The sequence below is a fragment of the Macaca mulatta genome, chromosome X (assembly GCF_049350105.2).
Source record: "Macaca mulatta isolate MMU2019108-1 chromosome X, T2T-MMU8v2.0, whole genome shotgun sequence".
Lineage (NCBI taxonomy): Eukaryota > Metazoa > Chordata > Mammalia > Primates > Cercopithecidae > Macaca > Macaca mulatta.
Window position 1 is genome coordinate 13,376,854 of NC_133426.1, and position 27,070 is coordinate 13,403,923.

Genomic DNA, 27,070 nt, shown 5'->3' on the forward strand with positions numbered 1-27,070 from the left:
CATAGCTCTTCAGAGAGGGAAGGCTGTACTTAGCAGGTTTCCGGAAGTTGCGGGATGGGCTGTGAAGCGGTCATACCTTGCCGCCTTCAGTCCCTAGTCTCTGGGCCCCCGCCCTCCAGCCGCCTTTGAGTCGTGCCTGGGTCCTCACCCATGCCTCAGAACCGTGAAGAAAGGAAGCTTGCGTGTTTGCTAGAAAACCTAGTTGGGAGTGCGAGGCAGAGAACGTTCAGCACCCTTGTTCCTCCCGAACCCCCGGGACAGAGGCAGGGCTCTGAGGGTAGGGATTCCCCTTCGTCTTGGCCCCACAGCCCAGGCTGGGCACTAAACTCGGGCCGCGGCGGGGCGAGCGAGGCGAGCTTCGGAGGAAGCTGATGCCTGATGATGGCTCAGGTAGACACACCTGCCCCTTCTCGGGGACAGGCGGAAATGAAGTCTTGTTTGTGTTCGTTAAAACTCCTTTCCCCGCTAGGCCTCTTATGGCTTCCCCGGAGGCCACTGGTCTGTTTTCAGACGTTCACGCCTCTGCCCCGCAGGTAACCTGTAACCATTTTGTCTTCTAGTCCAACATGCTCCCCGTGGCTGATGTGTTGAGTCAAGATGAACTGCGCAAAAAGCTATACCAGACGTTTAAGGATCGGGGTATACTGGACACACTCAAGGTATCGGATTTAGGCGTATCTGTGTCATAACTTTTACAAGTGTAACCTGTAACAGGTAGTTAAAATTCAGTCAAGGTTTAGGTTTTAATAATCGTATGATACATAGATTGTAATGGTCAATTACATTTTTATATTCCCGAATAACTCTCTATCCTGAAACATTACAGTCTCTTGAAAACGTTTGAGAAAATGTTGAGTTTGAGTAGTCTTAAAGGAGCATATTCAAATAATTAATTGAATTTGACAGTAAGATAGGAGGAAATGTTTATATAATGAACACAGTAAGATTAGGCTTGTTTTATAAATATGGCTTATAGGTTCCTAAACTAGTAAGTGGATTTGTAAAACAGTTGGATGAAGGACATTGACACCATATAGAAAATACTAGTGTACTGCTTAATAATAGTTTCGGAAATGAAAAATTTCATCTTTAAACTATATTGAAATGTATGAATATTTAATTTGGGCAGCGAATATCTATTAGTATACTTTATATTTGGATTAACAGCCAGGAGTAGGATTAGCTCAGCGTGTTTTCATTGCAATATGCATTTCAAAAGCATATTTTACATTTAAAATACGTAGATATATCCTGTATATGTATCCTTTTTTAATTTAAATTATATGGTGAGCATTTCCCTGTTTCCTTAAAAGTTTTTTGAAATCTTCATTTTCAGTGGCGACAGGCTTATCTTTGGATATTTTTGTAATGTATATAGCAGTCCCCTGTTGTTGAATATTTTGGTTATATTCTCCAACAGTCCACAGAGGTGTGATGAAGTGGCAGAAATTTTTCCTATACTTAATATCCCAATCGTAAGCTGCTGAAATGGGCTTCTAGGGAAGTGAAGTTACGAGTCTGCAAGCGGATCTGGCTAACCACCCGTTTCATTTGGAAGCTGGGGAAAGAAAGCTTTTTCTAGAACCCACTGGACTGCTTGTCTCACGGGGTAAGACAAAGTGTGCAGGGAAAGGTTCCTAACTTCTGGCCATGCATCTAGAACCATTATGGAAATAGAAGGAAGGTTTCCAATGAATGTGACACATCTGTGTATATCTCTAATGAAACAATCCTGCTGAAATTTCTTTCCCTTGTGTTTGTTTCTTTTTTATTTTTGTTTTTATTTTGCACTAGACACAACTTCGAAACCAGCTAATTCATGAGTTGATGCACCCTGTATTGAGTGGAGAACTGCAACCTCGGTCCATTTCAGTAGAAGGGAGCTCCCTCTTAATAGGCGCCTCTAACTCTTTAGTGGCAGATCACTTACAAAGATGTGGCTATGAATATTCACTTTCTGTTTTCTTTCCAGAAAGTGGTTTGGCAAAAGAAAAGGTAAAGTCTTTCCTTTTCTATTTTTGAATTTTTTATTAACAGGTTCTTCCTCTGCTGACAGTAAAGTGCTGCATGATAGCTAAGTGCTCCTTGACTAGGTCCATTTCTAGTTCCTCTTTGAATTCACGTTGTACCTGCACATAAGATATTTGTTATATAATAAGTGGGTACTAAATTTGAAATTAATTTTTTGGCATCTCATTTAGTCTCATGTAAAATAGTGATATATAGAATCTCTAAATGTTCCAGACCTATAATTGATCTATCCTCTATCTTGTCTAATAAGATTCTGCCAATCTGCTGAATGCCTACTGTAAGCTTGGCACTGTGATAGGCACGCTGCAGATGTTTTGTGTGTTACAGATGAGGAACCAGACGCTGGAGAGGTGAATCAGTTTGCCCAAGCTCAAGTAACTTTTAAGGGGCAATACAGGGCGGTAAATCTAGATCTCTAACATGAGCTCTTTTTTCCTGCACTAGTTTCTTCAGATGTTTCTTTTCTTTGTAATTAGATAAGTGAGAAATATGTAATTTAAAAAATCTGTAAAGTTCTCAAATATTAAAAAGGCTTGTTTTATTTTTTACTACTTTTCTAATTATTTTAACTATATTTCTTCACCATTACTGTTGAACATTAGTACTACTTTATTATTTTAAAGGCAGTTACAGCAGACTTTCCCTGTGGATATGTGCGTGTTTTGTTTTTTTTTTAATAGACTTTATTTTTTCAGAGCAGGTTTGGGTTCACAGCAAAGTTAAGTGGGAAGTACAGAGAATTCCCATATGCCTGCTGCCCCTACACACTCACAGCCTCCCTCACTGTCAACATCTTGCATCAAGGTGGTACATTTGCTACAATCTGTAAGCCTACCCTGACATGTCATTATCACCCAAAGACCATAGTTTACGGCGAAGGTTGCAGTGAGCCGAGATCATGCCACTGCACTCCAGCCTGGGTGGTAGGGCGAGACTGTGTCAAAAATAAAATAAATTTCACTCTTGTTGTTGTTCATATGTTTTTGCTTTCTTTGTGTTTTCTGTAATTATCCAAAAGTTTCATATTCCAAAGTTTTAATGACACAAGAAATACAGTATTTGAGTGAAAACTTAAGTAATTTGCATTTCTTCATAAGCAACCAAATTTTATTTATTGATATTAGGAATTTATTTATTTATTTATTTATTTGAGACAGAGTCTTGTTCTGTCACCCAGGCTAGAGTGCAATGGGGCAATCTTGGCTCACTGCAACTTCTGCCTCCCGGGTTCAAGCTTCCCAAGTAGCTGGGATTACAGGCACCTGCCACCACACCTGGCTAACTCTTGTATTTTTAGTAGAGATGGCGTTTCACCATGTTGGCCAGGCTGGGCTCAAATCCTGACCCCAGGTGATCTGCCTAACCACCTAAAGAGGCGGGATTACAAGTGTGAGCCGTCGTGCCTGGCCTGGAATTCATTTTTGATACATCATTCTCTAACTTTCTAATCACTTTATACTTTTGCTTATTGTATAATAGTCAATTACATAATTATATAGCAGGAATTAATCTCGTTCATACAACTTAACGGTTTCTACTAATGTAAAATGCCCATGCAGAATATTTTCTTTAAAGGAAAACCAATTGAAAACAAATATCAGTGTTCTCAGAGCAGACATAGTGAATGGTATATACTGTAGTAGAAATATATTTTAATAGCTACCAAAAATGTCTGTTTAACAATATTTTAAGTATAATTATGGTTTTAAGGACAGTAAAAATTTATTTACATTTTTAAACAATGAATACTTTTTAAAAAATTGTAATTGAATGACCCAGGAACTCAGTCATGTATTCATTGGATATTTCAGTGTCATCTGTAAGGCATTAAACATTTCTGTTAGACATATCATCTTTGATGTGAAGTACTTAGAAGTTAATTACATGGTAGAGATAGTTTGTCCTTTTGACCTTGATATGTTTATAGTAACTTATTTAACTGTAAGAAAGACCTTTAAGTTTGCTTTATTAGCATAGTTATAATCTTATTTAATCTGAAGGATGTTTCTTAATTTCATATTCAGAAACATCCTAATTTATCATTTAAACACTGATATAACAATATGTCTAATTAGTAACCTTTTTTTTTTTCTTAAGGTATTTACTATGCAGGATCTATTACAACTCATTAAAATCAACCCTACTTCCAGTCTCTACAAATCACTGGTACGATGGCTCAGTTTCTATAATCTACTTTGGTTTGTTAATTATAACTGAATAGCTGAATAAAAGTAAAATATTTTCTTTTAACAGGTTTCAGGATCTGATAAAGAAAATCAAAAAGGTAGGAGCCATCATCTTTGTAGAGAACAGCAACATTTTTCTATGTACTTTTTTCTCTAAAAGAATTAAGCTAACTTTTAAGGAGAAGAGTAAAATTTAATTTGATTTAAATTACTTGATTTCTGCAGGTCATTTCCCCTATATTTCCATTTTTGTAATAACTTAGATATTCAAATAAGAAAACTGCAGACAGTATCAAAGGCCCTACAGACAGGCTGAAAGATACTGTTTGTAAAAATACCCACTGTTGGGAACATTTCGGCAGGAAAAAAAAAAAAAACCTCAAAAAACTAGTAACTTTTAGGCCAAGTGTCTTTGTATACTAGGTGTCCCTCTCAAGTATAATTGATAGGGTATTAGATGTATTAATATTTCCTTAAAGAATGAGAGTTGTATTCAGTAATGTGTTATATGTCTTTTGTTCTTAAGTGTTTATACAGGCCAGGCGCGGTTGCTCACGCCTGTAATCCCAGCACTTTGGGAGGCCGAGGCGGGTGGATCACCTGAGGTCGGGAGTTTGAGACCAGCCTGACCAACCTGGAGAAACCCCGTTTCTACTAAAAATACAAAAAAATTAGCCAGGTGTGGTGGCACATGGTTGTAATCACAGCTACTCAGGAGGCTGAGACAGGAGAATTGCTTGAACCTCGAAGGCAGAGGTTGTGGTGAGCTGAGATCATGCCATTACACTCCAGCCTGGGCAATAAGAGCAAAACTCCGTCTCAAAAAACAAACAAACAAAAATGTTTATATAGACCTAATAAATTGCCTTAATTTTGGCCTTGATAACAACCTTTCATAGAGTCCATAACTACTGTGGGTTTCAGACCATTAGTTAGACTTGATGATGGGCTTTGTAGCATGAACATAAGCTGGCAACTTGGCTTTGATGCATAGTTATTCTTTAGGTATTTTAAAATAAGCTGTTAGTAATAGTCCTTTTGTTTTGGTACACCCTTGGATTTTGTCTGTTGCCTGCACTGCTATCATCCCCACAAGGACATTCCTTTATTCTTCTGTTCGTTCGCCAATTCATGCAGAACTTAATCATGTGAATACTTATTTTTCTGCCAGCCATTAAGTCTGTGACTTAATTGCCAAGTCTCTTGGTAGTAATGTTAGCAGAGGATAAATAAATTGGAACATAAGATATTCTGGGCTGCCCACAAACTAGACCATCCCTACTGAAGTTCAGTATGGTAAATGATCCTATATTCTGTGCTCTAGGAACTGTCCAGTGTAACTCTGTGATTATGGAAATGTCTATATCTATGCTGTTTAATGTGGTAGCTGCTAGCCTCATGTGGCTATTGAGCCTTGAAATGTGGCTAGTGTGACTGAATAACTGAATTTTAAATTTACGTTTAATTAGCTACACATGCATAGTGACTACCATATTAGCATAACTCTGAGGTATATAGCTAGTATCTTTTACTTAACTATTATTTCATGGCTTGAAGGGATATTAAGAAATAATCTATGGGCCAGGCACGGTGGCTCATGCCTGTAATCCCAGCACTTTGGGAGGGCAAATCTGGCTGATCACTTGAGGTCAGGGGTTCGAGACCAGCCTGGCCAACATGGTGAAACATGTTGAAACACCATCTCTACTAAAATACAAAAATTTTGTATTAGAAATACAAAAATTAGCCAGGCGTGGTGTCGAGTGCCTGTAATCCCAGCTACTTGGGAGGCTGAGGCAGACGAATCGCTTGAACCGGAGAGGTAAAGGTTGCAGTGAGCCAAGATAGCGCCACCACACTCCAGTCTGGGTGACAGAGCTGGACTACATCTCAAAAGAAAAAAAAAATCTATGTAGATACATTATCCTTAAAAACAGTTTTTCCATGTCTGGGCGCAGTGGCTCACGCCTGTAATCCCAGCACTTTGGGAGGCTGAGGTGGGCAGATCACAAGGTCAGGAGAGCAAGGCCATCCTGGCCAACATGGTGAAACCCTGTCTCTACTGAAATACAAAAGTTAGCCAGGCATGGTGGCGTTCACCTGTAGTCCCAGCTATTTGGGAGGCTGAGGCAGGAGAATCGCTTGAACCCTGGGGAGGCAGAGGTTGCAATGAGCTGAGATCATTGCTGTTTAGATCATTGCACCCAACAAGGCTGTTTATAAAGTGAATAAACTTTATAAAGTGAGTAAACAGCCTTGTTGGGTGCAAGTGTGCTGAGTCCAAAAAGAGAGTCAGTGAAGGGAGATAGAGGGGCAGCTTTATAGGGCTTGGGTCGGCAGTGGAAAGTTACAATTAAAGGTGGTTATCTATTGTTAGCAGGGGAGGGGGTCCCAAGGTGCATGGTGGAGAGATCATGGGACTCATTGTCCAGAAGAAGAATGTCACAAGGTCGATTGATCAGTTGGAGCAGGGCAGGAACAAGTAATAATGGTGGAATGTCGTAAGGTTGGTCAATCAGTTAAGGAAGGAGCTGTTTCACTTCTTCTGTGTTTTTTTGGCTGGCTCCTGCAGGCCATCTGGACGTATATGTGCAGGTCATGGGGGTTACAATGGCTGAGCTTTGACTCAGAGGCCTGACAATATCCAGAAAATGATGTGCACAAAATTTGGAAGAGGGAAGAAAATTTGGATATTGGCCCTTTGCTTTTTGGAAGTTAAAATTCTTATCTGCAATTGGCAAAAGAATAGACATACACATCAATGGGGACAGAATTAGAAAGTCCAGAAATACATCCACACAAATATAGTCAATTGATTTTTTTTAACAAAGATGCAAAGGCAGTTCAATAGAGGAAAGATAGTCTTTTCAACAAGTGGTGCTGTAACAATTGGATATTCATATTCACAAAAGTGAACCTAGACACAGATCTTATACTTTACACAAAAACTAACTCAAAATGAACCATAGACCTAAATGTAAAATGCAAAACTATAAAACTTCCAGATGAGAACAGTAGAAAGTCTGTGTGATCTTGGGTTTCGTGATGAGATGTAACACCAAGAGCAAGATATATGAAAGAAAAAAGTAGATCAGTTAGACTTTATTAAAATTAAAAACATCTCTGTGAAAGATACTGTTCTTTTTGTTTTGTTTTTGAGATTGAGTTTCACTCTCCCGCCCAGGCTGGAGGGCAGTGGTGCGACCTCAGCTCACTGCAGCCTCCGCCTCCTGGGTTCGAGTGATTCTCCTGTCTCAGCCTCCTGAGTAGCTGGGACTACAGGTGCCTGCCATCACGTCTGGCTAATTTTTTTGTGTTTTTAATAGAGATGGGGGTTCATCATGTTGACCAGGCTGGTCTTGATCCCTTGACCTCAGGTGATCCGCCCACCTCGGCCTCCCAGAGTGCTGGGATTACAAGTGTGAGTCACTGCACCCTGCCGAAAGACACTGTTAAGAGAATGAAAAGACCCAATGTCAAAACCCATAGAGCGTTACATCATCAAGAGTGAACCTTAATGTTTGCAAATTTACCTCAGGTGATCCCAGGATGGAATGCAGACAGTGACAAAACAATCTGATCCCCTCCCTGAAGGGGGTGGGGGTGGGGGTGGGGGAAAAGGTGCTGAGCTAACTAATGTTTTTAGTTCCAGGAAACTAAACATTTCTTAAGTAATTTATGCGTGTGGTTTAAGACAAAGTCTCAAACTATTCAGAAGGATATAAAGTGAAAGCAAAGTAGAAGTTTCTGCCCATGTTCTCTAATCTCATGCTCCACTGATAATTAGAATTAACAGTTTCACTCCACTGATAACTAGATTTAAGTTTCTTGTTTATCCTTCTAAAACTGAGGTTAAAATTATGTATTTGTAATTAAAACACAATCAAGATTATATCATAGATACTGTATGCAATTTGCTTTTTTTAATCCACCAGTATATCTTTCTATAGCAGTATAAACTAATTATTTTTAAAGAATGTATTTAACCCCCTATTGATTGAGATTTGGTTGTTTTATTGTTTGCTTTTTGCCATTACAGGTAACCAATGTGCAGACCATTGTGCAGTGTGCACCCTTTGTGCCCTTATAAAAGTATAGCTGTGTAAATTCATAGAAGTGGAATGACTAAAGGGCACATGCATTTCAAATATATATAAGCACTGGCAAATTTCTCTCCCAAGTGAATGAGCATAGCTATATATCCACTCCCTTGCCAACACTTAGCATTATACAAGTTTTTTTTTTTTTTTTGAGACGGAGTCTTGCTCTGTCGCCCGGGCTGGAGTGCAGTGGCCAGATCTCAGCTCACTGCAAGCTCCGCCTCCCAGGTTCACGCCATTCTCCTGCCTCAGCCTCCCGTGTAGCTGGAACTACAGGCGCCCGCCACCACGCCCAGCTAGTTTTTTGTATTTTTTAGTAGAGACGGGGTTTCACCGTGTTAGCCAGGATGGTCTCGATCTCCTGACCTCGTGATCCGCCCATCTCGGCCTCCCAAAGTGCTGGGATTACAGGCTTGAGCCACCGTGCCCGGCCTGCATTATACAAGTTTTAATCTTAGCAGTGTTATAGGGAAAATAGTGGTTTCTCTGTTGTATTAATTTGCATTTATGATTTTGTTCATGTTTATTCAGCATCTAAAAATTTTGTTCATCTTTGTTTGACTATTTTTTTCTACGCACTGTCCACGTTTTTTCCCATTTTTCTGTTTTTTTTTTTTTTTAACTGATTTGTAAGAGTTCTTCGATGTTATGAAAATGTCATCACTTTAGTCTTGGTTATGCCTCCATATTATTGCAACTATTTTTCCCAGTATGTTATATTTTTATTTTATGCCATATGTAAGCTTTCACTTTTTATGCAGTTAGATTGATAAATATTTCTCCTTATTCCTTCCGGGTTTTGCATCAGGCTTGGGAAGGCTTTTCCTCAAATTTATTGAAAGATATGACTGGGCACAGTGGCTCATGCTTGTGATCCCAGCACTTTGGGAGGCCCAGGCAGGAGGATTGCTTGAGGGCATGAGTTTGAGACTAGCCTGGGCAACATAGTGAGACTCTGTTTATACGAAAAGTAAAATTAGCTGGGTATGGGGGGGTGTGGTGTGTGCCTCTAGTCCCAGCTACTTGGGAGGGTGAAGTAGGAGGATTGCTTGAGCCCAGGAGGTTGAGGCTGCAGTGAGCCATGATTACACCACTGCACTCCAGCTTGCGTGACAGAGCAAGACTCTTGTCTCTAAAAAAAGGAAAGATATATAATGTAAAAAATAGTAATGTCATAAAACTAAGATTGTATAAACAGTGACTGAGCAGTGGTTGAAAGTTGTGAAACAAAACTTATGCATTATGTTTTTTAGGTTTTCTTATGCATTTTTTAAAAGAATTGGCAGAATATCATCAAGCTAAAGAAAGTTGCAATATGGAAACTCAGACAAGTTCGACACTTAGCAGAGATTCTCTGGGTAATTACAGCCTTTCTTAATTTCAGTTCTGCTGTTTTCATTTTGAATGAAGGAAATTATCTGATTTATGATATTGTGTGATTGCTGCTTGAACTGGAGGGATGCAACCTGCAGGCAACAAGGGAATTCATTTCTTCTGGAATCATCATGGGGGATCAGGAAGTGCTCTCCAGGGTCATTCCCTAGCCTCATAAATGCCAGGGCTACATTGGCCAAATCATGCAGGCATTCAAAGGCCCATATTCTTCCTTGTTGAGTTTGACTTCTCTTAACTGGGAGGTTCTTCCTTGTGTCTTGTCTAACTTTACAGCCACCCAGTTAGAAGATTAAACTACTTGCTTTGCAAAGAACTAAAGAAGTCACTGGCTCATCACTTCATTTTATAGTTGAGGAAACCGAGGTCCTCAGAGGAAGAGCAACTTGGAAACACTCAGGCTGCATCAGAACTAATAGTGGAGTCCAAGTTCTCCTGTCCATGATCTAGAGCTTTTTGTACTATCCAGCTGGTCTACAATACCATCCTGTCCATCAGTTTTGTGCTCAGTAGAGATGGGAAACAGCTGTTTAAAATGATATGCTTAATGGATTTCTTGGCCCTTCCTTACTCTTAAATAGTAACAGTAGCTTATGAGAAGATAAGTTCATAGTTCATAAAATGTATTAGATGACTATGCCTTTCATCAAGTGTAGGTTTAATTCAATTAGAAACATACTACTTGCTAATTATCAAGCAGTGTTGTTCAGTGGTGTGAACCACATATGTAATTTTAAATTTTCTGGCAGCCACATTGAAAAAAGTAAAAAGAAACAGGTGAAATTTGTTTTAATAATATTAACCCAATACATCCAAAATATTATTTCAACATGTATTCAATATAAAAAATACTAATGAGATATTTCACATTTAGTTTTTGCACTAAGCCTTTGAAATCTCATGTGTTTTTTACATTTAAAGCACATCTCAGTTCAATTTGGTCACATTTGAAGTGTCAATGGCCCCGCGTGGCTGGAGAGTCCTGTATTGGACAGCATTTGGAAAATATAGAAAAGTAGATGGAAAAACATGTCTAAAGTCATCCCTACCAGAGATAAACACTATCAGTGTTTTAATCTACTTCTGCCAACCTTTTTCGATCTGTGCATACTTTTTTGGTGGGCGTTATACGTGGTTGAGATTGTACTGTGGGTTGAGATTTGCACTTTGCTGTGTGGTTGATTCTGATCCATAGTTTGTTTGAGGGCCGTGGACTAAGGGAAGAAAGAGTCAGCAGACCTCACTTTAATCCTGGTTATGCTGTTATGTAGTCACTTACTAAGCTGTATCGGCATTTGTTCTTTATCTGTAAAGGGGAGGCGTTGATGTACATGATCTTTGATTCTTTTTAAAGTTATTGTTTTGAATGTGTAAGTCAGCTTTAACTGAAGTCCAATAAAGAGCTCTCTGTCTTAGCACTTAGAGAGTAGGAAAAGACTCCAGTGTTTTCTGACTTAAACTGTACTCTTGGCTTTCTTTGTCCTCTAACATTTTATGATGAACATTTTCAAACATACAGAAAAGTTGATACAATTTTAGTGAACACTTGTATATCCACCACCTAGATTCCACTATTATGCTTGTATTATACGCGCTTCATCATTTTTATCTGTCCATCCATTCATCGACTTTCCTTTTTTTGTATTTCAAAGTAAGTTGCAGACATCCCTACACTTTCACCTAAGTATGCTCTTTTGAACCAGAGGTCTGGCATCTTACACAGCTGACCATGTTTCTATGTCCTAATTTGATGTGTTATTTTTTAATAGCTGAGAAGCTTCAGCTTATTGATGATCAGTTTGCAGATGCTTACCCTCAGCGTATCAAGTTCGAATCTTTAGAAATAAAGCTAAATGAATATAAGAGAGAAATAGAAGAGCAACTTCGGGCAGAAATGTGTCAAAAGGTAAGCTTTATCTTGTTACCGTTAATAAGAGTGATGTTTTTGCTTGTCTTCTAAAGTCTTAACCTTAGGTATATGGGAAAATATCTAGAACTTTTAATAGTGAATGGGATACTATACTGTTGTGCACATATTTTTTTATTTCTGATGACATTTGTTTATGCCTGTTGAGTGAATCCCACAAATACAGTGAATGAAATAAAACTAAAGATGAAATAAATATATTTGGGCAGAGCATTATGTTAAACCTAGATGTAAAGAGAGAACTTGTTCCTTTTTTTAATAGTATAATAGTATTTTTAATTTTTTGTGATCAATTTGCAGTTGAAGTTTTTTAAAGATACTGAGATAGCAAAAATTAAAATGGAAGCGAAAAAAAAGTATGAGAAGGAATTAGCCATGTTCCAGAACGATTTTGAGAAAGCCTGTCAAGCAAAATCTGAAGCCCTCGTTCTTCGGGAAAAGAGTACCCTTGAAAGAATTCAAAAGCACCAAGAGGTGGTATTTACAAATATTTTATGTGTGGCTATTTCCTGCAGCTATTAGTAGGTTGGCTCAAGATCCAGGAACAGGATGGTACAATTGATGGAACAAGGCCCCAGAAGAGCAATAGGGACTGGGGCCAAGAGTGCAAACAGAAGGATGGGCCTTGAAAAGGATACACAAATTTGCTTCCTCTGAGACTGGTGGAAAGGGAAGAACTGTGGAGGTGAACAATCAAGTTGGGATTATGAGAAACATACCCTAAATAAGCTCCATCTCCTCAGGCAGATTAGAGGGTTAGATCTCGGGTTTTAGGAGCAGATTGGAGGTGCAGAGTAGCTCCTGTGGATAAGGGAAGAACAGCCCTTTAAAGCAGAGAGGACTCATCACCTGTATTGAGGGCTCAGCTGTGGTTGGGGGAGCCTGGAATTGAGAGAGATCAACCCATGTGCTTGTAGGTGAGTTTTCTGTTCTAGTTCTGGGGAGGATTTGTAAGTATCTCTTTCTGCCCCTTTCAGTGAGGGTGGAAAAATGGAGATGCTTTGGAAGTGGAGCTTTTCAGAGCCTAATTTATTTGACTAGAGAAAGGCAGCCTATTTAATTGAAGATTCTGGGGCTCTCTTGGGTAGTGAAGGGAAGCAGAGGAGAGGGCAGGTGGCTTCTGGGGGAAAGGGAGGATTGAGTGGCAGTGTCAGTGATCAAGGACTCGATCTAGAGAGACTGGTAGTTGGAAGAATAAGGATGGTCCAAGAATATAGAATTGCAGGATGAGGTTTCAGGTGGAGACTAGAAACCAAATGCAGTATGCTGCCATTGGAGAGAGCCATGGAAATGAGCAAGGATGAAGGTCCCCGGGGTAAAGGAGTCACCGGGCCACAAGGGTCATCCATGTGACCATTTGATCTTGTCACCCCAGAAAGTAACTGGACAGGAGACGGAGAGGGTGAAGAGTGGGAGGGAGTCCATGTTGGCAAGCGGGATTGGATCTACTCCTTTAAGATCATATTCCTTTCCCAAGGGCGTGTCTTAGACCAAACTAGATTTACCGCACTATTTCCAACATACATCCAGAACTACTGCTGTCAGATGTTGAAAGTAGGAATGCTTCCCCCTAGTGTCCACTCTTGCTTGGGGCTTCTCAATAAGACCTGGTTGTATAATGCTAAGGGCACCCCCTCTAAAATTTTGTATAGCATTTCTGGGAATTGGGCTTGCTTCAGCTATAAAAATGAATGTTGGAAGCACATATCTTTGAGATGATTAGATTGTGTTTAGACTAATAACTCCATCTTCAAGATAGGTGACTGACTAGATCCCTGTTTGTTTAACTCTGATTATCTGAAAGCTTTGAAGAAGATTGTCATCCTCATTAAAAGCACCATATCTTTATTCCCTCACCTGGACTGTCCATCCCCTTCTTTCCCTGACAAAACCATACTGTCTTTCAAGACCCAGCTTGGATGTCACCTGGGTAATGCCTTCCCTGACTCCCACTGAGTGACTCATTTAGGCCTTGTTCCTGCATCACTCTCTATGTACTTCAGTTACAAAATCATCACATCTTAGTGTGATTGTTTCTCACTCCTTGACTAAATTGTGAGGTCTTTAGAGATGAGGACTGTATCTGTCTACCTTTTTATATCCAGTTTCCAGTATGCTGCTTGACATGTCGTGGGTAGTTAGTAAATTCTTTCTCTGTGAACACACAAATGGAAGGATGGCCCGTTCTTTTAGGAGTTCATATGAGCTTGCTAACTCTGAGTCAGAATGACCCATGAACTGAAACATTCAGACAGCACCACCACTAAAAACTATGGGGGTTCGATTCTTTTGGAGTTTTGTTGCTGAATGTACATTTTGTTTAATTTTTCTTCCTGGGGAACATGCCAAAATTTAGGTAAGGGCTCCAGGTTTGGTGGCTCATGCTTGTAGTCCCAGCACTTTGGGAGGCCAAGGCAAAGCATATCACTTGAGCCCAGAAGTTCAAGACCAGCCTGGGCAGCATGGCAAAACCCCATCTCTACAAAAATACAAAACATCAGCCCGACTTGGTGGTATGTGCCTGTAGTGCCTGCAGCTACTCAGTAGGCTGAGGTGGGAGGAACCCTTGAGCTTGGGAGGCAGAGGTTGCAGTGAGCCAGGATCACCCCACTGCACTCCAGCCTGTGCAACAGAGACCCTGTCTCAAAAAAAAATTTTTTTTTTTTTAGATAATGGACTGGGAGATGTTAAAGAACTAAATAGCATAAATTACACATGGCATGTTAGGACTATAGGGTAATGGTAGTTTAACAGTCATTGGGGGAGTAAATTTTTATGCAGATAGAATAAGCAAAAAGCATACCTTGAGTTGGAATCTCTTGAGGGTGAAATTGTTATCCTAAATGTCTGTACTTTGCTTTTTGGAATTTAGGAAGCAGTATATTCATTCAAATCTGTTTTGCTTTCATTAGCTTGCTTGCTAAAAATTAATGCTTTTCTATACAGATTGAAACAAAAGAAATTTATGCTCAAAGGCAGCTTTTACTAAAAGATATGGATTTGCTAAGAGGAAGAGAAGCAGAGCTGAAGCAAAGAGTTGAAGCTTTTGAATTGTAAGTAATGCATGTTCATTTTGGATATTCAGAGTGATGAGATTAAAAACAATTATTAAATATATGTCTAAATATTCTAATGTTCATTGCCAAGTAGAGTTCTTGTTTGTGAAGGGGATATCACCTAGCATTAGAAGGTACAAATTAAGAGGAACAAACACTAGGGTTTTGCTTTTGAAATATTAAACATTAAGATGAAAAGACCAATGAGATGCTATCATCAGGCTACAGTAAGACCAGATAGATAATTTGGAGAAGCTGTTAATACTGGAACAGATCGTATGTTTTGCAGTTACATTCAGTCCCTCAGATCTGATAGTTCCATGTGTGTATGTATAGTAACTGAATTCCATATATCCAGGCCTACAGCTTTTACCAGCTGTGTGCTCAGAAAAGGAAGTATGGTGGTCCGACTTGACTTGAATTTGGTGAAACTAGTTCTTTGTGTTATTCACTTTTTCTGAGTGCTCACAAATGTTTCATCCCTCAGATCTTACCTGGGATTGGCAGCAAGCTCACCTGTCCATAGTTTGTGCAGTAAGCCTTCTTTTCCTTTGGGAATCTGCTATTGACACCCATAGATACTCCAGGAATCTTAGTTCGTTAAATAATTTGTCTCCATCTTCATTAATGTTTTCTTCTCACTTCTATAGGCTTCATTTGTTTAATTTCAACTCTCTGTCTACCTTACTCTCTTTTTGGCAATAATGAAAAGGCAGATTGATCAAGAGAGAGAAATAAGCACAAAATTGGGGCAGAGAAAGTTCATCATACCTTTACCTCCATTTTCTCTACTCTTGTTCCCTCCTTCTTAGCGTATAAACTAAATAAATGCAGTTTACCTCTCCACGACTTTCCAGGTTACCAGCAGAGGGAGCTAATACCTAGAGCCTTTACCTGTTCTTGGACTAGTCAGCATTTTGTAGCACTTCTCAGGATGACTGGATCTCACTACCTGCGAACCTACCTCCCTGGCTGGCTAAGGAGTTGGTACTATGGTTGATTTAAAGTCTCACTATGAAGACCATTCTATTCTTCAGTATTTGGAAGCCCTGATTGATCCATCTATCTTTTGCCCTCTCTTTTGGTACTTTTTTCAGTGTTCAATCAATAGGTTTTTTTGTTTGTTTTGTTTTGTTTTTAAGACACAGGGTCTGTCTGTATTGCCCAGGCTGGTCTCAAACACTTGGGATCAAGTGATCCTCCTGCCTCAGCCTTCTGAAAAACTGGGATTATAGGTGCGGGCCACCACACTTGGCTAAAGCTGATTGGTCATTAAATGACAAAAACAAATATTCTATCTTGAATATATATGGACTAATTAATTAAATCCCACAGTTAGAAACAGTATTATAGAAGATTCAAGCACGTTAAGTACACTTACTTGTTACTTTGTAACTAATAATATTCTTTCATCCCAGGATTGATTTTGGCCGTTTATCACCTATAACCATTGTTTAAGTGTTTATCTTCTGTGAGAAACCACTTCCCTCTTGAGACTCTCCCACTCCCCTCAGCCCAAAGCCATAGTCAGTTCTGCTAGTTTCAATACGCTGTAACTAGGTCAGTTCATAAAATACACTGAGGACTTCTGGCTCTTTCTTTCTACTTCCCAATAGTGATATCATGTAGCAGTTTTAGTCTGTTGAACTAGACACATGTGATATTTTTCCTAAATTTGTTAGCTCCGCTATGGTAGTTTATTTACTTTTTATATTTTTGCTAATTTCAGGAACCAGAAGCTCCAGGAAGAAAAACATAAAAGCATAACTGAGGCACTTAGGAGACGGGAGCAGAATATAAAGAATTTTGAGGAGACCTATGACCGAAAGCTCAAGAATGAACTTCTAAAGTAATTGTTAAGCATTTTTAAATAACTGATATGTTTAAATTAAGTTGGTAGAAACAAAAACTGACGAAGTAGTCTGTAACTTAGGCAAACTTTAGTGTTTGGAAAAAAAATACATAGTTTTATCAATACAGTCAATCCTTTCCTGCATTTAAGTTAGGATAGTTTTTAAAATATAAGAGCCAGGTGTGGTGGCTCACGCCTGTAATCCCAGCACTCTGGGAGGCTGAGGTGGGCGGATCACCTGAGGTCAGGAGTTCAAGACCAGCCTGGCCAACATGGTGAAACCCCCATCTCTACTAAAAACACAAAAATTAGCCGGGTGTGGTGGTGAGTGCTTGTAATCCCAGCTACTGGGGATTCACTTGAACCCAGGAGGCAGAGGTTGCAGTGAGCTGAAATTGTGCTACTGCACTGTACTAGCCTGGGTAACAGCAAGAATCCATCTCAAAAAAAAAAAAAAAAAAAAAAACCTATAGAGATGCACATCCTCTGTGCTTCTTATGGCTTCTCTAGCATTTATTGCGGGCGGTGATTTGCTTTTAATTTTCAGTACACCTTGTGACTTGCTCAGCTTGCATAGTTGATAAGCTGTAAAATTGGAATTATAACCACTTTTAATTATCTTTTTCTCTGCCTCACTCATACAGCCCCAAGGATGGGGGTATCTAACCATATATAAATTACACTAATGGTCATAGTATTTGTCAGTGAACATGTGCCTCGTATTTCTTCAAGATTCATCAAAGCCAGAATCAAAAGAGCTAAAAACTATGTGAGGCAAAAAGTGATACAGAGAAAGGAAAATATGGACAACTATGGTTACTTTGGCTTTTCTGTAGTCTGAGTTTTGTGTATCAGTGAATAACATCTCAGTGCTACGATATTATGCCCGTGTGGTAACATTTCTCTTCAGTGTGTGGGAAAGCATGTGGCACATAAAAAGTGCTTAGTTAATATTTACTGTAAATGTGTCGCGAGGAAATGATTCAGCTCAGGTGGTCTGGGCATTTCTTATTTGGCCTCTTTTATTCCCTTCCTCAATTTGTCATTGATATTCCATTACATAGTATTGCAAAGGTTTCTTGAGGTTATCCTTTAAACAAATTCTATTTTTTAAAAATATGGCAGCTTTTTTATCTATTGATTTTGAAATGATGTATTTTACACACACCTTCTATGTCAGTTTCTATACTAAAATAGCTAAAATGGAAGTGTCTGTAGTTGCTGAATTTTTAGGAATAAATGAATTAAAGTATGTGTGTTAATTTTACATAGTTAGGGAGCTAGTGAACTGTTTGGTATCACTGTGACAGCTTCCACAGGCTGCATGGTGTTTGTCTGGCTTTGGGAATCCTCATATGACTTTGGCAGGTGTTGGAGTTTGGAGGCTCTTCACCACAGGAGTGCTTCTATTTCCTTTTGGAACCAAAAGGGCAGATGGTAACAGCTGGGAAAGGGAAGTGAAACGGTGAAAATGTGCCTTTTGGTATTGCTAATCCGGGTATAATGCCCTTGGCGGTTGGCTCTCAGGACTGCGCTTAGTCCCTGAGCACAAAAGGTCTTACCTTGGTTGGGGGTGGGCAGATGGTACAGGTGGATTGGAAGTGACTGATTATCATTTGGGATTGAGTCTGTTGTGTGCTGTGTAAATTTAATTTACCCCTTTGCTCTTTGTGTCGGTTGAGACCAACTGAAAAGTGATTGTTTTCAGTAAATAACCTTATGATAATACGACCCTTCATCTTGTGTGATTGAGTTTTGGGACCCAGTTTATAGGATCAAGGAAGGGTTTTACTGGGCATTTTATGTTCAGAGGTCATATCCCTGGCTTTAGTATTGAGGACTTTGAAGTTTACACATTGTCATGTTCAGCGCCCTCAGGTGCTCCTGTGCCATAGATAAGTTCCTGCACTGATAACAGTCTTTCCAGAATAATGACTGAGGAGCTCATATTTAGTCATTCTGATTCTCAGGTATCAACTTGAACTGAAGGATGACTACATCATTAGAACTAATCGACTGATTGAAGATGAAAGGAAGAATAAAGGTGATGTGTAGGGGGGAAATAAGCTGTATTTTTCAGTTCTGCTGTACGTTATTAGCTTCCCAAGTTGGGCCTGTTCCATATTCTAAAAAATATAGCTTACACTTCATTGTTTCTACAAAATTACATTTTTGTAATTTTAATTTTATAAATTAAAAAAAAAAATTGTCTTCACTGCCTTTTGAGAAACCTTCATGTTTAATAATTTGTATATTCACAAAGGCCAGTGATTTATCATGGATATTTTATCCAACTTTATTTCTTTTTTTTTTTTTTTTTTTTGAGACGGAGTCTCGGTCTGTCGCCCAGGCTGGAGTGCAGTGGCCGGATCTCAGCTCACTGCAAGCTCCGCCTCCCGGGTTCACGCCATTCTCCTGCCTCAGCCTCCCGAGTAGCTGGGACTACCGGCGCCCGCCGCCTCGCCCGGCTAGTTTTTTGTATTTTTTAGTAGAGACGGGGTTTCACTGGGTTAGCCAGGATGGTCTCGATCTCCTGACCTCGTGATCCGCTGGTCTCGGCCTCCCAAAGTGCTGGGATTACAGGCTTGAGCCACCGCGCCCGGCCTATCCAACTTATTTCATATATTTTGATAAATCTGCAATTGTCAGGAAAGTAGCAGCAACTTACTGCCATCAAGTACGTATTACTCCTAACCATGAGAGACTTTATTTTTCACTTACGGAAAACTTCAACTTCTCTGTCCCCTGTGACCTAGTTTCTTATTTCTTTTGCTTCTAATGTATTTTTATGCTTTACGGTATTTTTACTTGATGTATAACCTTCTGAACTCTTGTGTACATTGGCCTGAGACTATGGAAGTTGAATAATTTTTCAATCTTCAGATGTTTTACATTTCAATGTATTTCTAGGAAATTGCTGCAACAAGAAGTTGAAGTTTTGGTGGAAATTTCAAGAAGATTCTTGGGAGTAAACCAGGGTTGGGTAGTTGATGTTGACCCAAATACCCGATGTGTGGCTACTGTCTTTTTTTTGTTTGTTTTAGAGATGGAGTCTTGCTCTGTTGCCCAGGCTGGAGTACAGTGGCACAATCTCGGCTCACTGCAGCCTCCGCCTCCTGGGTTCAAGTGATTCTTGTGCCTCAGCCTCCCAAGTAGCTGGGACTACAGGTGTGTGCCACCATGCCCTGCTAAATTTTGTAGAGACAGAGTTTCACCTTGTTGGCCAGGCTGGTCTCGAACTCCTGACCTCAGGTGATCCGCCTGCCTTGGTCTCTCAAAGTGCTGGTATTACAGGCATGAGCCATTGTGCCCAGCCTCTTTTACTAGCTTGTGGAGACTAATACTTCTTTTATGAATTAGTACCATTATGTATATAACAAATTATGGTTTGATGATATACCTACATAGACTTGTGTTAGATGAAGTGAAAACTACAAAATACTACAATATAGTAACAGACAGATCTTTGTCTTCAAGGAAGTTAAGAGCTGTGGGTATTAGGGCTCTGTGCTTTGAGCAGATGGTATAACTCTGGTTAGCATGTGTAGCAAGTGGAATTTCACCACATACATGACGGTTATAGCTTCACATCACCTGTTGGGTAATAGGGTTTATTTCTTACTTGCCCCCTACCTCTGCTATTTGGATTGTGAAATAGTGGTCATTAGGTCTGACATACTGGCCATAAATATTAAATGGCTTTTGTATTCACTAGGAAAACATTATGGTGTTTAATTGGTGGGCTCTTTTTTCAGAAAAAGCTGTTCATTTGCAAGAGGAGCTCACAGCTATTAATTCAAAAAAGGAGGAACTCAATCAATCTGTAAATCGTGTGAAAGAACTTGAGGTAATTGTTAAGCATATTGGTTTTTGAAATAGATTTTAAGCAATATATGAAATTTTAGTCATACATAATTTATCCTAAGTCATCCTCTTGAGGTGTTTCGACTGCCATTTATATGGCTAAGAAGGTGATGGCTGAAGTTAATTCAACAGTTCTTAATTTCAATCAGTGTCACATAGGAAAGCGTAGATAGAGCTTTGGGTCCTGGAGTCCTGCTTAAATCCTGTCTGTGTCTCTAACTGATTGTGTGTCACTAGGGAAGTTCTGTGACTGCAGGTTCCTGAGCTGTAAACTAAGATGTTTTCCACATTATAGGGTTGTTGAGGGAATTCAGTAAGCTAACTTACGTGCCTAGTTCATAGCAGGTGGCCATTACTGTTAGTTTCTACATCAGCCTGTTCTCTCCTTCCATCAGCAGCAGGTAAAAAAGTTCCTGTCATTACATTGTTATCTTACAGATTAAAACAAAATGAGGTGCATTTTTCACATATCATTGCTTCTTTACTTTTCTATTCATTCATGTGCTTGCTGTCTGAAGGATGAAGCTGGAACTTTAGGTATTTACAACATATTTTGTATATAAAATTTATTTTAGCAACTTCGACGTATGTGAGAACTTTGTAGGCTTTTGTACTCAAATATGGTATATATTATACTAAGAAAAGGGAAGCACTTCACAACATGTTACAGAATCTTTCTTTCTTTCTAGACAGAGTCTTGTTCTTTCGCCCAGGCTGGAGTGCAGTGGTGTGATCTTGGCTCACTGCAACCAACTTCCACCTCCCAGGTTCAAGTGATTCTCATGTCTCAGCCTCCTGAGTAGCTGGGATTACAGCCATGTGCCACCACGCCCAGCTAATTTTTGTATTTTTAGTAGAGATGGGGTTTCGCCATGTTGCCCAGGGTGGTCTCCTGAGCTCAAGCAATCCTCTTGCCTCAGCCTCCCAAAGTGCTACGATTACAGGCGTGAACCACCATGCCCAGCCATTTTTATCTTACCTTTTCATATTTAAAAAATATATATTGCTATGATGGGTAATTGTTGTTGGGTTCTTGGTTGCCTCTGGAAAATGGGATGATAATCTTAGAAGGACTTGCTTCATGGGATGGTGACCTATAAAACTTCTGCCTCAACTGTAGGGCAGAAGATAATTTTCGTTATTGTAGTTAGAGTCTTACTGCAGAGAGTCAGACTTCTGTCCAGTGACCTTAATTAAATTGTGACACCATGCTTAAAGGAGCCTGCCAGCTTTTACTTTTGCAGTACTGTAAAGTCATTATTCAAATGTAAATTTTCCTTTTTGAATTTTAGCTTGAATTAGAGTCTGTCAAAGCACAGTCTTTGGCAATAACAAAACAAAACCATATGCTGAATGAAAAGGTTAAAGAGATGAGTGATTATTCACTACTAAAAGAAGAGAAACTGGAGCTTCTGGCACAAAATAAATTACTTAAACAACAACTGGAAGAGAGTAGAAATGAAAACTTGCGTCTCCTAAACCGTATGTATTTTTCTTTTTTTCTGACTTGCATGTTTTAGTAACTTGTATTAGGTCAGTATTATAAAACTATGCTTTGTACTTGTATAAGGTAGGGGGGCTTAAATTGGGAAGATTTATAAAATTAAGATTCTTGGATTAAATTAAGATTCTTGAATTAAATTTTATAAATTTAATTCTTGGATTAAATTAAATTTATAAAATTAAGATTCTTGGATTAAACTCTGCAAACCTGCTTTAGGTGGTATCAAGGCTTCCCTTGCCCTCTCACTGGTGGCCAGTGGGGACAACAGCCTCTACATACAGTAGCTCTAGGCTGGCCACTGCCTCATGGCCAAGTGAGGTCATAGTGCCTGTGATGACCTCTTCCGGGTGCTCTGCACCACCTCCCTCTCTCCAGTGCTGAGAATTTCTCCCTCCCCTGATTCTCAAGGCCCAAGGAGCGCTAACAGTGTGGCTCTGTTACTAGCCCAGGGAACTCCACCATCCTTTGTGCATACCCTGAATAAGTCAACCTTTATTAAAGGGTTCTTAGATGACCTTGACTGTGACAGCCATCTGCCTTCTGCTTGGATCCCAACTGCTGCTGTCAGATGCCCAGATCATATTGGATCCCAGGGCTGTCATCAACAGTTAGACCAGAGAGAGAGCTCCTTCTGTGCATGGTAGAGGAGAGAAACAGGCTTTCAGGTTAATTTGAGGATTTGAAAGAGTTCTTTTACTTGGAGTAGGGCTCCAAGGGTAATAAAGTTTGCATTAACATGCACTAAATTCTTTTGTTGTGAAATTTGAGAGTCAGGATTGCTCTGAGCTCATTTAATAGACTTATTATCATATTTATTGCGTGAGTACAAAGCAAAGGAACACTTTAAAACCCCTTTAACAGTTTTTGTTAAGTGAAATAACTTAAGGTTGATAATGACTAGGATTTTTTTTACCTTGTTAGGCCTAGCTCGGCCAGCTCCTGAACTTGCAGTCTTTCAGAAAGAACTACGGAAAGCTGAAAAGGCTATAGTGGTTGAGCATGAGGAGTTCGAAAGCCGCAGGCAAGCTCTGCATAAACAACTGCAAGATGAAGTGAGTATTGCTCTTCTTCAGTTCTAGTGTGATGCCAGTACACTTCATAGATATGTAAACTTGGCACAAGTCATACTAGTGTAAATCAGATTTATTTTAACATCAAACATTACTCTCCCAAATATGCTAAAGGTATCCTTTCTCATCTGAGAAAATTTTGCAGTGATAATATGACTTTATATTCGTAGTAGTAATAAAATGGAGAAGAAAGCAAATTCACCTAAATATAAAATTTTCTGAGTGCCTGATGGTACCCACTGTTATCTCTCGATTCTCACCCTGAGAAGTATTACAGACATTCACTGTGTCTTCTGATTTCTGCCTGCATGCCCTAGAGTTCTTTGATATGACTGAAAAAGATGGTGAAAAACTTGTTTGTTCTGCTTTTTTTTTTTTTTTAATAGGGACCCTCTTGTTTACTGTCATAAAGCTTCTTGAAATTGGCAGAACAAAAAGAGTACAAACATGATAAGAGAATTTTTCCTTTTGAAGCAAGCTGTGATTTGTTTTACATGGATTTCTTTTCCTATTCTGAATCTTTTCAGATTGAGCATTCTGCACAGCTGAAGGCCCAGATTCTGGGTTACAAAGCTTCTGTAAAGAGGTTAACTACTCAGGTTGCCGATTTAAAATTGCAACTGAAACAAACTCAGACAGGTTAGAGACATTTTAACCCATAAATATTTTTGTGTGTATAAAGCTTCTGGTGTCTGTGAAAATGTAATGATCATAATTTATTGAATATTAATTATTGTGTTAGAGGAAAAGCCATAGAAATATGTGTCATCTTAGAAGTAAAACTCCCTATCCATTTTGGTAATACCATCTGGATCATCAGCAAAAGTGATTTGCTTCATAGGTACCTCATGGCTTGGGAGAGTCTCATGCCCCAATAGGAAAGGCATGGTGGTGACATAGAAGTCCCCACATTCATTCTAGGATTTCCTTTTTTATTTGTAACCCCAATGTTAACACCAATTCAGTAGTTTTACGGATTCCTTGATAGATATATAAATATACAGGACAAGCAGGGTGGTTTAGCAAAAAGAACATTGCCCTCAGAATCAGAGAACTGTTCTTCTTTTGGACCCCAGTTTTGAAGTTGTTTGACCTTGGGCATGTTACTTTAACTTCCTTGGGCCTCAATCTCCTCATTTGTAATGGGGATAATAATACCTACTGAGCCATGATGAGAAAGATGAAATGAAATGGGTTTCAGTCCAGTACCTGGGACATAAAAGACACTCAGGAAATGGTTATTGGTATCATTTTATTATTGTGTCCTCACTGTGGATGCATCTCTGCCCCTTCCTACTTCGTAAGAAGGATATTGAAGTTTAGATACTTTCTTCTTCAGTTGCTTTCAAGCTCAAAGAAAGTACGTACGTGTTACCAGTTCAACTAGGTCTGAGCCTTCCTCATTCCCACCTGCATTCTTACCTTATCAGCTCCTTGCTCTCTTCTACCAGCACTTGTTTTATTTTTATCTCTACTCATTTCTACTTTTTTCTGTTCCTCATTTTCTTTCAATTCTGTTTGCAAAACTTCTCACAGCTGAAGTCATAGCAGTCTCCTATCAATAAAAAATAGTTGAATGAGGATAGAACCCTTTCGCATGCATGTGTTGCCGAGGGCAAACTTTTTTCTTGCAGCATCACAGGGAGGCATTGCAGGAGAGTGGGGCACACGCACTGGCTTTGCATTAGGAAAGCCCAGTAGCTCTTAGACCTGCTAACCGTGTGACCCAGCCTCAGTAAGCTTTAGTTCCCCCATCTGTAAAATCGGAACAGTGCGAGTTCCTTGACCACAGTGTTGTTGTGAATGCAGGTCCTCACTTCCTTATATGAAACTCAGGCCATATGCTGTGGATTTCACACTAGCCCTGGGAGTTCTGAACAGCATCCTATAGTAAAACACATTAATTATTTTGCAGTCAACTGTATGAATATTCATGCTGGGATAAATAAAGATTATAAATGGGTTTACATCAGTTCAGGTCAAACTTTTCAGCCAAATGAGTTCAAGTCTGGTTAGGCTTTGCCACTAAATAAATTATGAATAAATTTTCAGTTCTCAGAGCCTTGTGGATTTCAAAATTGTGCATAATGGATTCTGAAATTATATCGTGTTACAAAAGACATATGAAGCTGTAGGTGGTATAATAAGCTCTCAATAAATGTTAGTGGTTATCATTACCATGGCTTCAGAAACTTTAACGTGCAAGTTTGTCCTTATTACTTTCTTCCATTTTTCAAAAAAATAATATTCTCGAGTATATTTTCTTCTCTGCCTTGTTCACTCACTTCTGAAATTTGCTTTTTGTACCCTGCAGCCCTAGAGAATGAAGTGTACTGCAATCCAAAGCAGTCTGTGATCGATCGTTCTGTCAATGGATTAATAAATGGCAACATGGTGCCTCTCAATGATGAGATAAGTGGGGATTTCTTGAACAGTCCTTTTAAACATGAAAAAGTTCTAGCACGTATGGTTGCATCAAGGATCACAAATTATCCAAATGCATGGGTGGAGGGTAGTTCCCCTGATTCTGACCTTGAGTTTGTAGCCAATACTAAGGCAAGGGTCAAAGAGCTTCAGCAAGAGGCTGAACGCTTGGAAAAGGCTTTCAGAAGTTACCATCGGAGAGTCATTAAAAACTCTGCCAAAAGCCCACTAGCAGCAAAGAGCCCACCATCTCTGCACTTGCTGGAAGCCTTCAAAAACATTACTTCGAGTTCCCCGGAAAGACATATCTTTGGAGAGGACAGAGTTGTCTGTGAGCAGCCTCAAGTGGGCACACTTAAAGAAGAAAGGAATGACGTCTTGGAAGCACTGACAGGCAGTGCAGCCTCGAGGCTCCACGGGGGCACTTCCTCCAGACGCCTCTCTTCCACACCCCTTCCAAAAGCAAAAAGAAGCCTCGAAAGTGAAATGTATCTAGAAGGTAAGCCACCCGCACAAAGGGTTGTGGGGTGCTCTGGAGTTGGGTAGCCACCCTGCCCACGACACGGGTTGCTGTGAGGGTCACCGGGCCAGAGTGGCAAGGTCTGGTGTTTGCTTGGCACACAGAACTGTTTAGAGAGTGATAGTCGCCTTTCCTTTGCTGCCTGTTGGTTTCATGCATTTTATTATTGCCACTGCAATTTAATTTAGTGCTTGAATCATTAGTTTTGTGGATCTTATGCATCATAGTTGGCTTTTTGTGAGGATAACAGTTTATTTTCAAACTAATAGAGCTCTTTAGAAACCACGTTGGTATCTTCTCCATGCAATTGATAATATTCTTTCCTTGGTTCTTTCTGCACCTTAGGTCTGAGCAGATCACACGTTGTTTCCCCCAGTCCTTGTCCTGACAGAATGTCCCTACCATCACCCACTGAGTCTAGGCACAGCCTCTCCATCCCTCCCGTCTCCAGCCCTACGGAGCAGAAAGTGGGGTAAGTATAATGTTCTGATTGATTAGCTTCAGCTGAATCATGTTATTTGCTGTATCAGCCTTCACTTTTTTTACTGGGATTTTTTTTTTTTGGAGATAATTATTATAGATCATGTGGCAGTATAGAATTTGCAATCAGATTGCAAAATGATGTGTCATTTTTGAGAATCATCTAAATTACCTGGAGGGAAAAAGATTGTTTTTAGCAAATAAGTGAATAATGCTTATTTGCTAAACTTGATATATGGACCATGCAATCTGGTGTAAATAAGCATCTTCCTGGTTCTGTGAATAGACTTGGTTTATTAAGATAAAAAACAAATGTACAAAATCTGAAAGCAAACAAATGGAGGTTATTTCTAAAGTTGGAACAATTTTACACATCATTAAAAAGTCATTTAAAAATATTTTGGCATTGAAATATAAACAGATAAGGTTCTGACCTGCATATCATTGAAATAAATTCAAATGTGGTAGTGGGCTCTGGAGTAGAGTATGATTGTTGAAACAGGAAGGAGTGGATGTTTTTAGAAACAGGCCACTGAGTCAGCCAGGCTGTGATTTGAGTGATGAGCAGACTCCTACCCATACCTGGGCCCCACAGCAGAGAGAACTGACTCCTTAGTTCTGGGCTCCAGCCTGGGCATCTGCATGTTAATGTAGTTCTCTGCCA

At 39.5% G+C, this 27,070-nt stretch overlaps 1 protein-coding gene across 23 annotated transcripts in view; it reads left to right on the forward strand.

Annotated features, from left to right (window-relative positions):
- The first annotated feature begins 11 nt into the window (after window positions 1-11).
- OFD1 (OFD1 centriole and centriolar satellite protein) overlaps window positions 12-27,070 on the forward strand; it is a 34,420-nt gene continuing 7,361 nt past the window's right edge. For 2 of the 23 annotated variants that reach the window (XR_013412673.1, XM_028842492.2), the window contains exons 1-18: window positions 12-390; window positions 561-659; window positions 1,421-1,609; window positions 1,795-1,995; window positions 4,129-4,197; window positions 4,285-4,315; window positions 9,571-9,675; window positions 11,479-11,615; window positions 11,937-12,110; window positions 14,583-14,689; window positions 16,422-16,541; window positions 18,515-18,588; window positions 20,300-20,391; window positions 21,701-21,890; window positions 22,834-22,964; window positions 23,510-23,621; window positions 25,297-25,905; window positions 26,272-26,398. Coding sequence is in view for 17 of the 23 variants with exons in the window: in XM_028842492.2 (XP_028698325.2) it covers window positions 1,828-1,995; window positions 4,129-4,197; window positions 4,285-4,315; window positions 9,571-9,675; window positions 11,479-11,615; window positions 11,937-12,110; window positions 14,583-14,689; window positions 16,422-16,541; window positions 18,515-18,588; window positions 20,300-20,391; window positions 21,701-21,890; window positions 22,834-22,964; window positions 23,510-23,621; window positions 25,297-25,905; window positions 26,272-26,398 (2,246 nt within the window). In the remaining 6 variants the exon portion in view is untranslated. Of the gene's footprint in view, window positions 391-560; window positions 660-1,420; window positions 1,610-1,794; window positions 1,996-4,128; window positions 4,198-4,284; window positions 4,316-9,570; window positions 9,676-11,478; window positions 11,616-11,936; window positions 12,114-14,582; window positions 14,690-16,421; window positions 16,542-18,514; window positions 18,589-20,299; window positions 20,392-21,700; window positions 21,891-22,833; window positions 22,965-23,509; window positions 23,622-25,296; window positions 25,906-26,271; window positions 26,399-27,070 lie in introns of all 23 variants that reach the window. The other 21 variants (XR_013412669.1, XM_077988121.1, XR_003726199.2 and 18 more) reach the window with 16 other exon arrangements.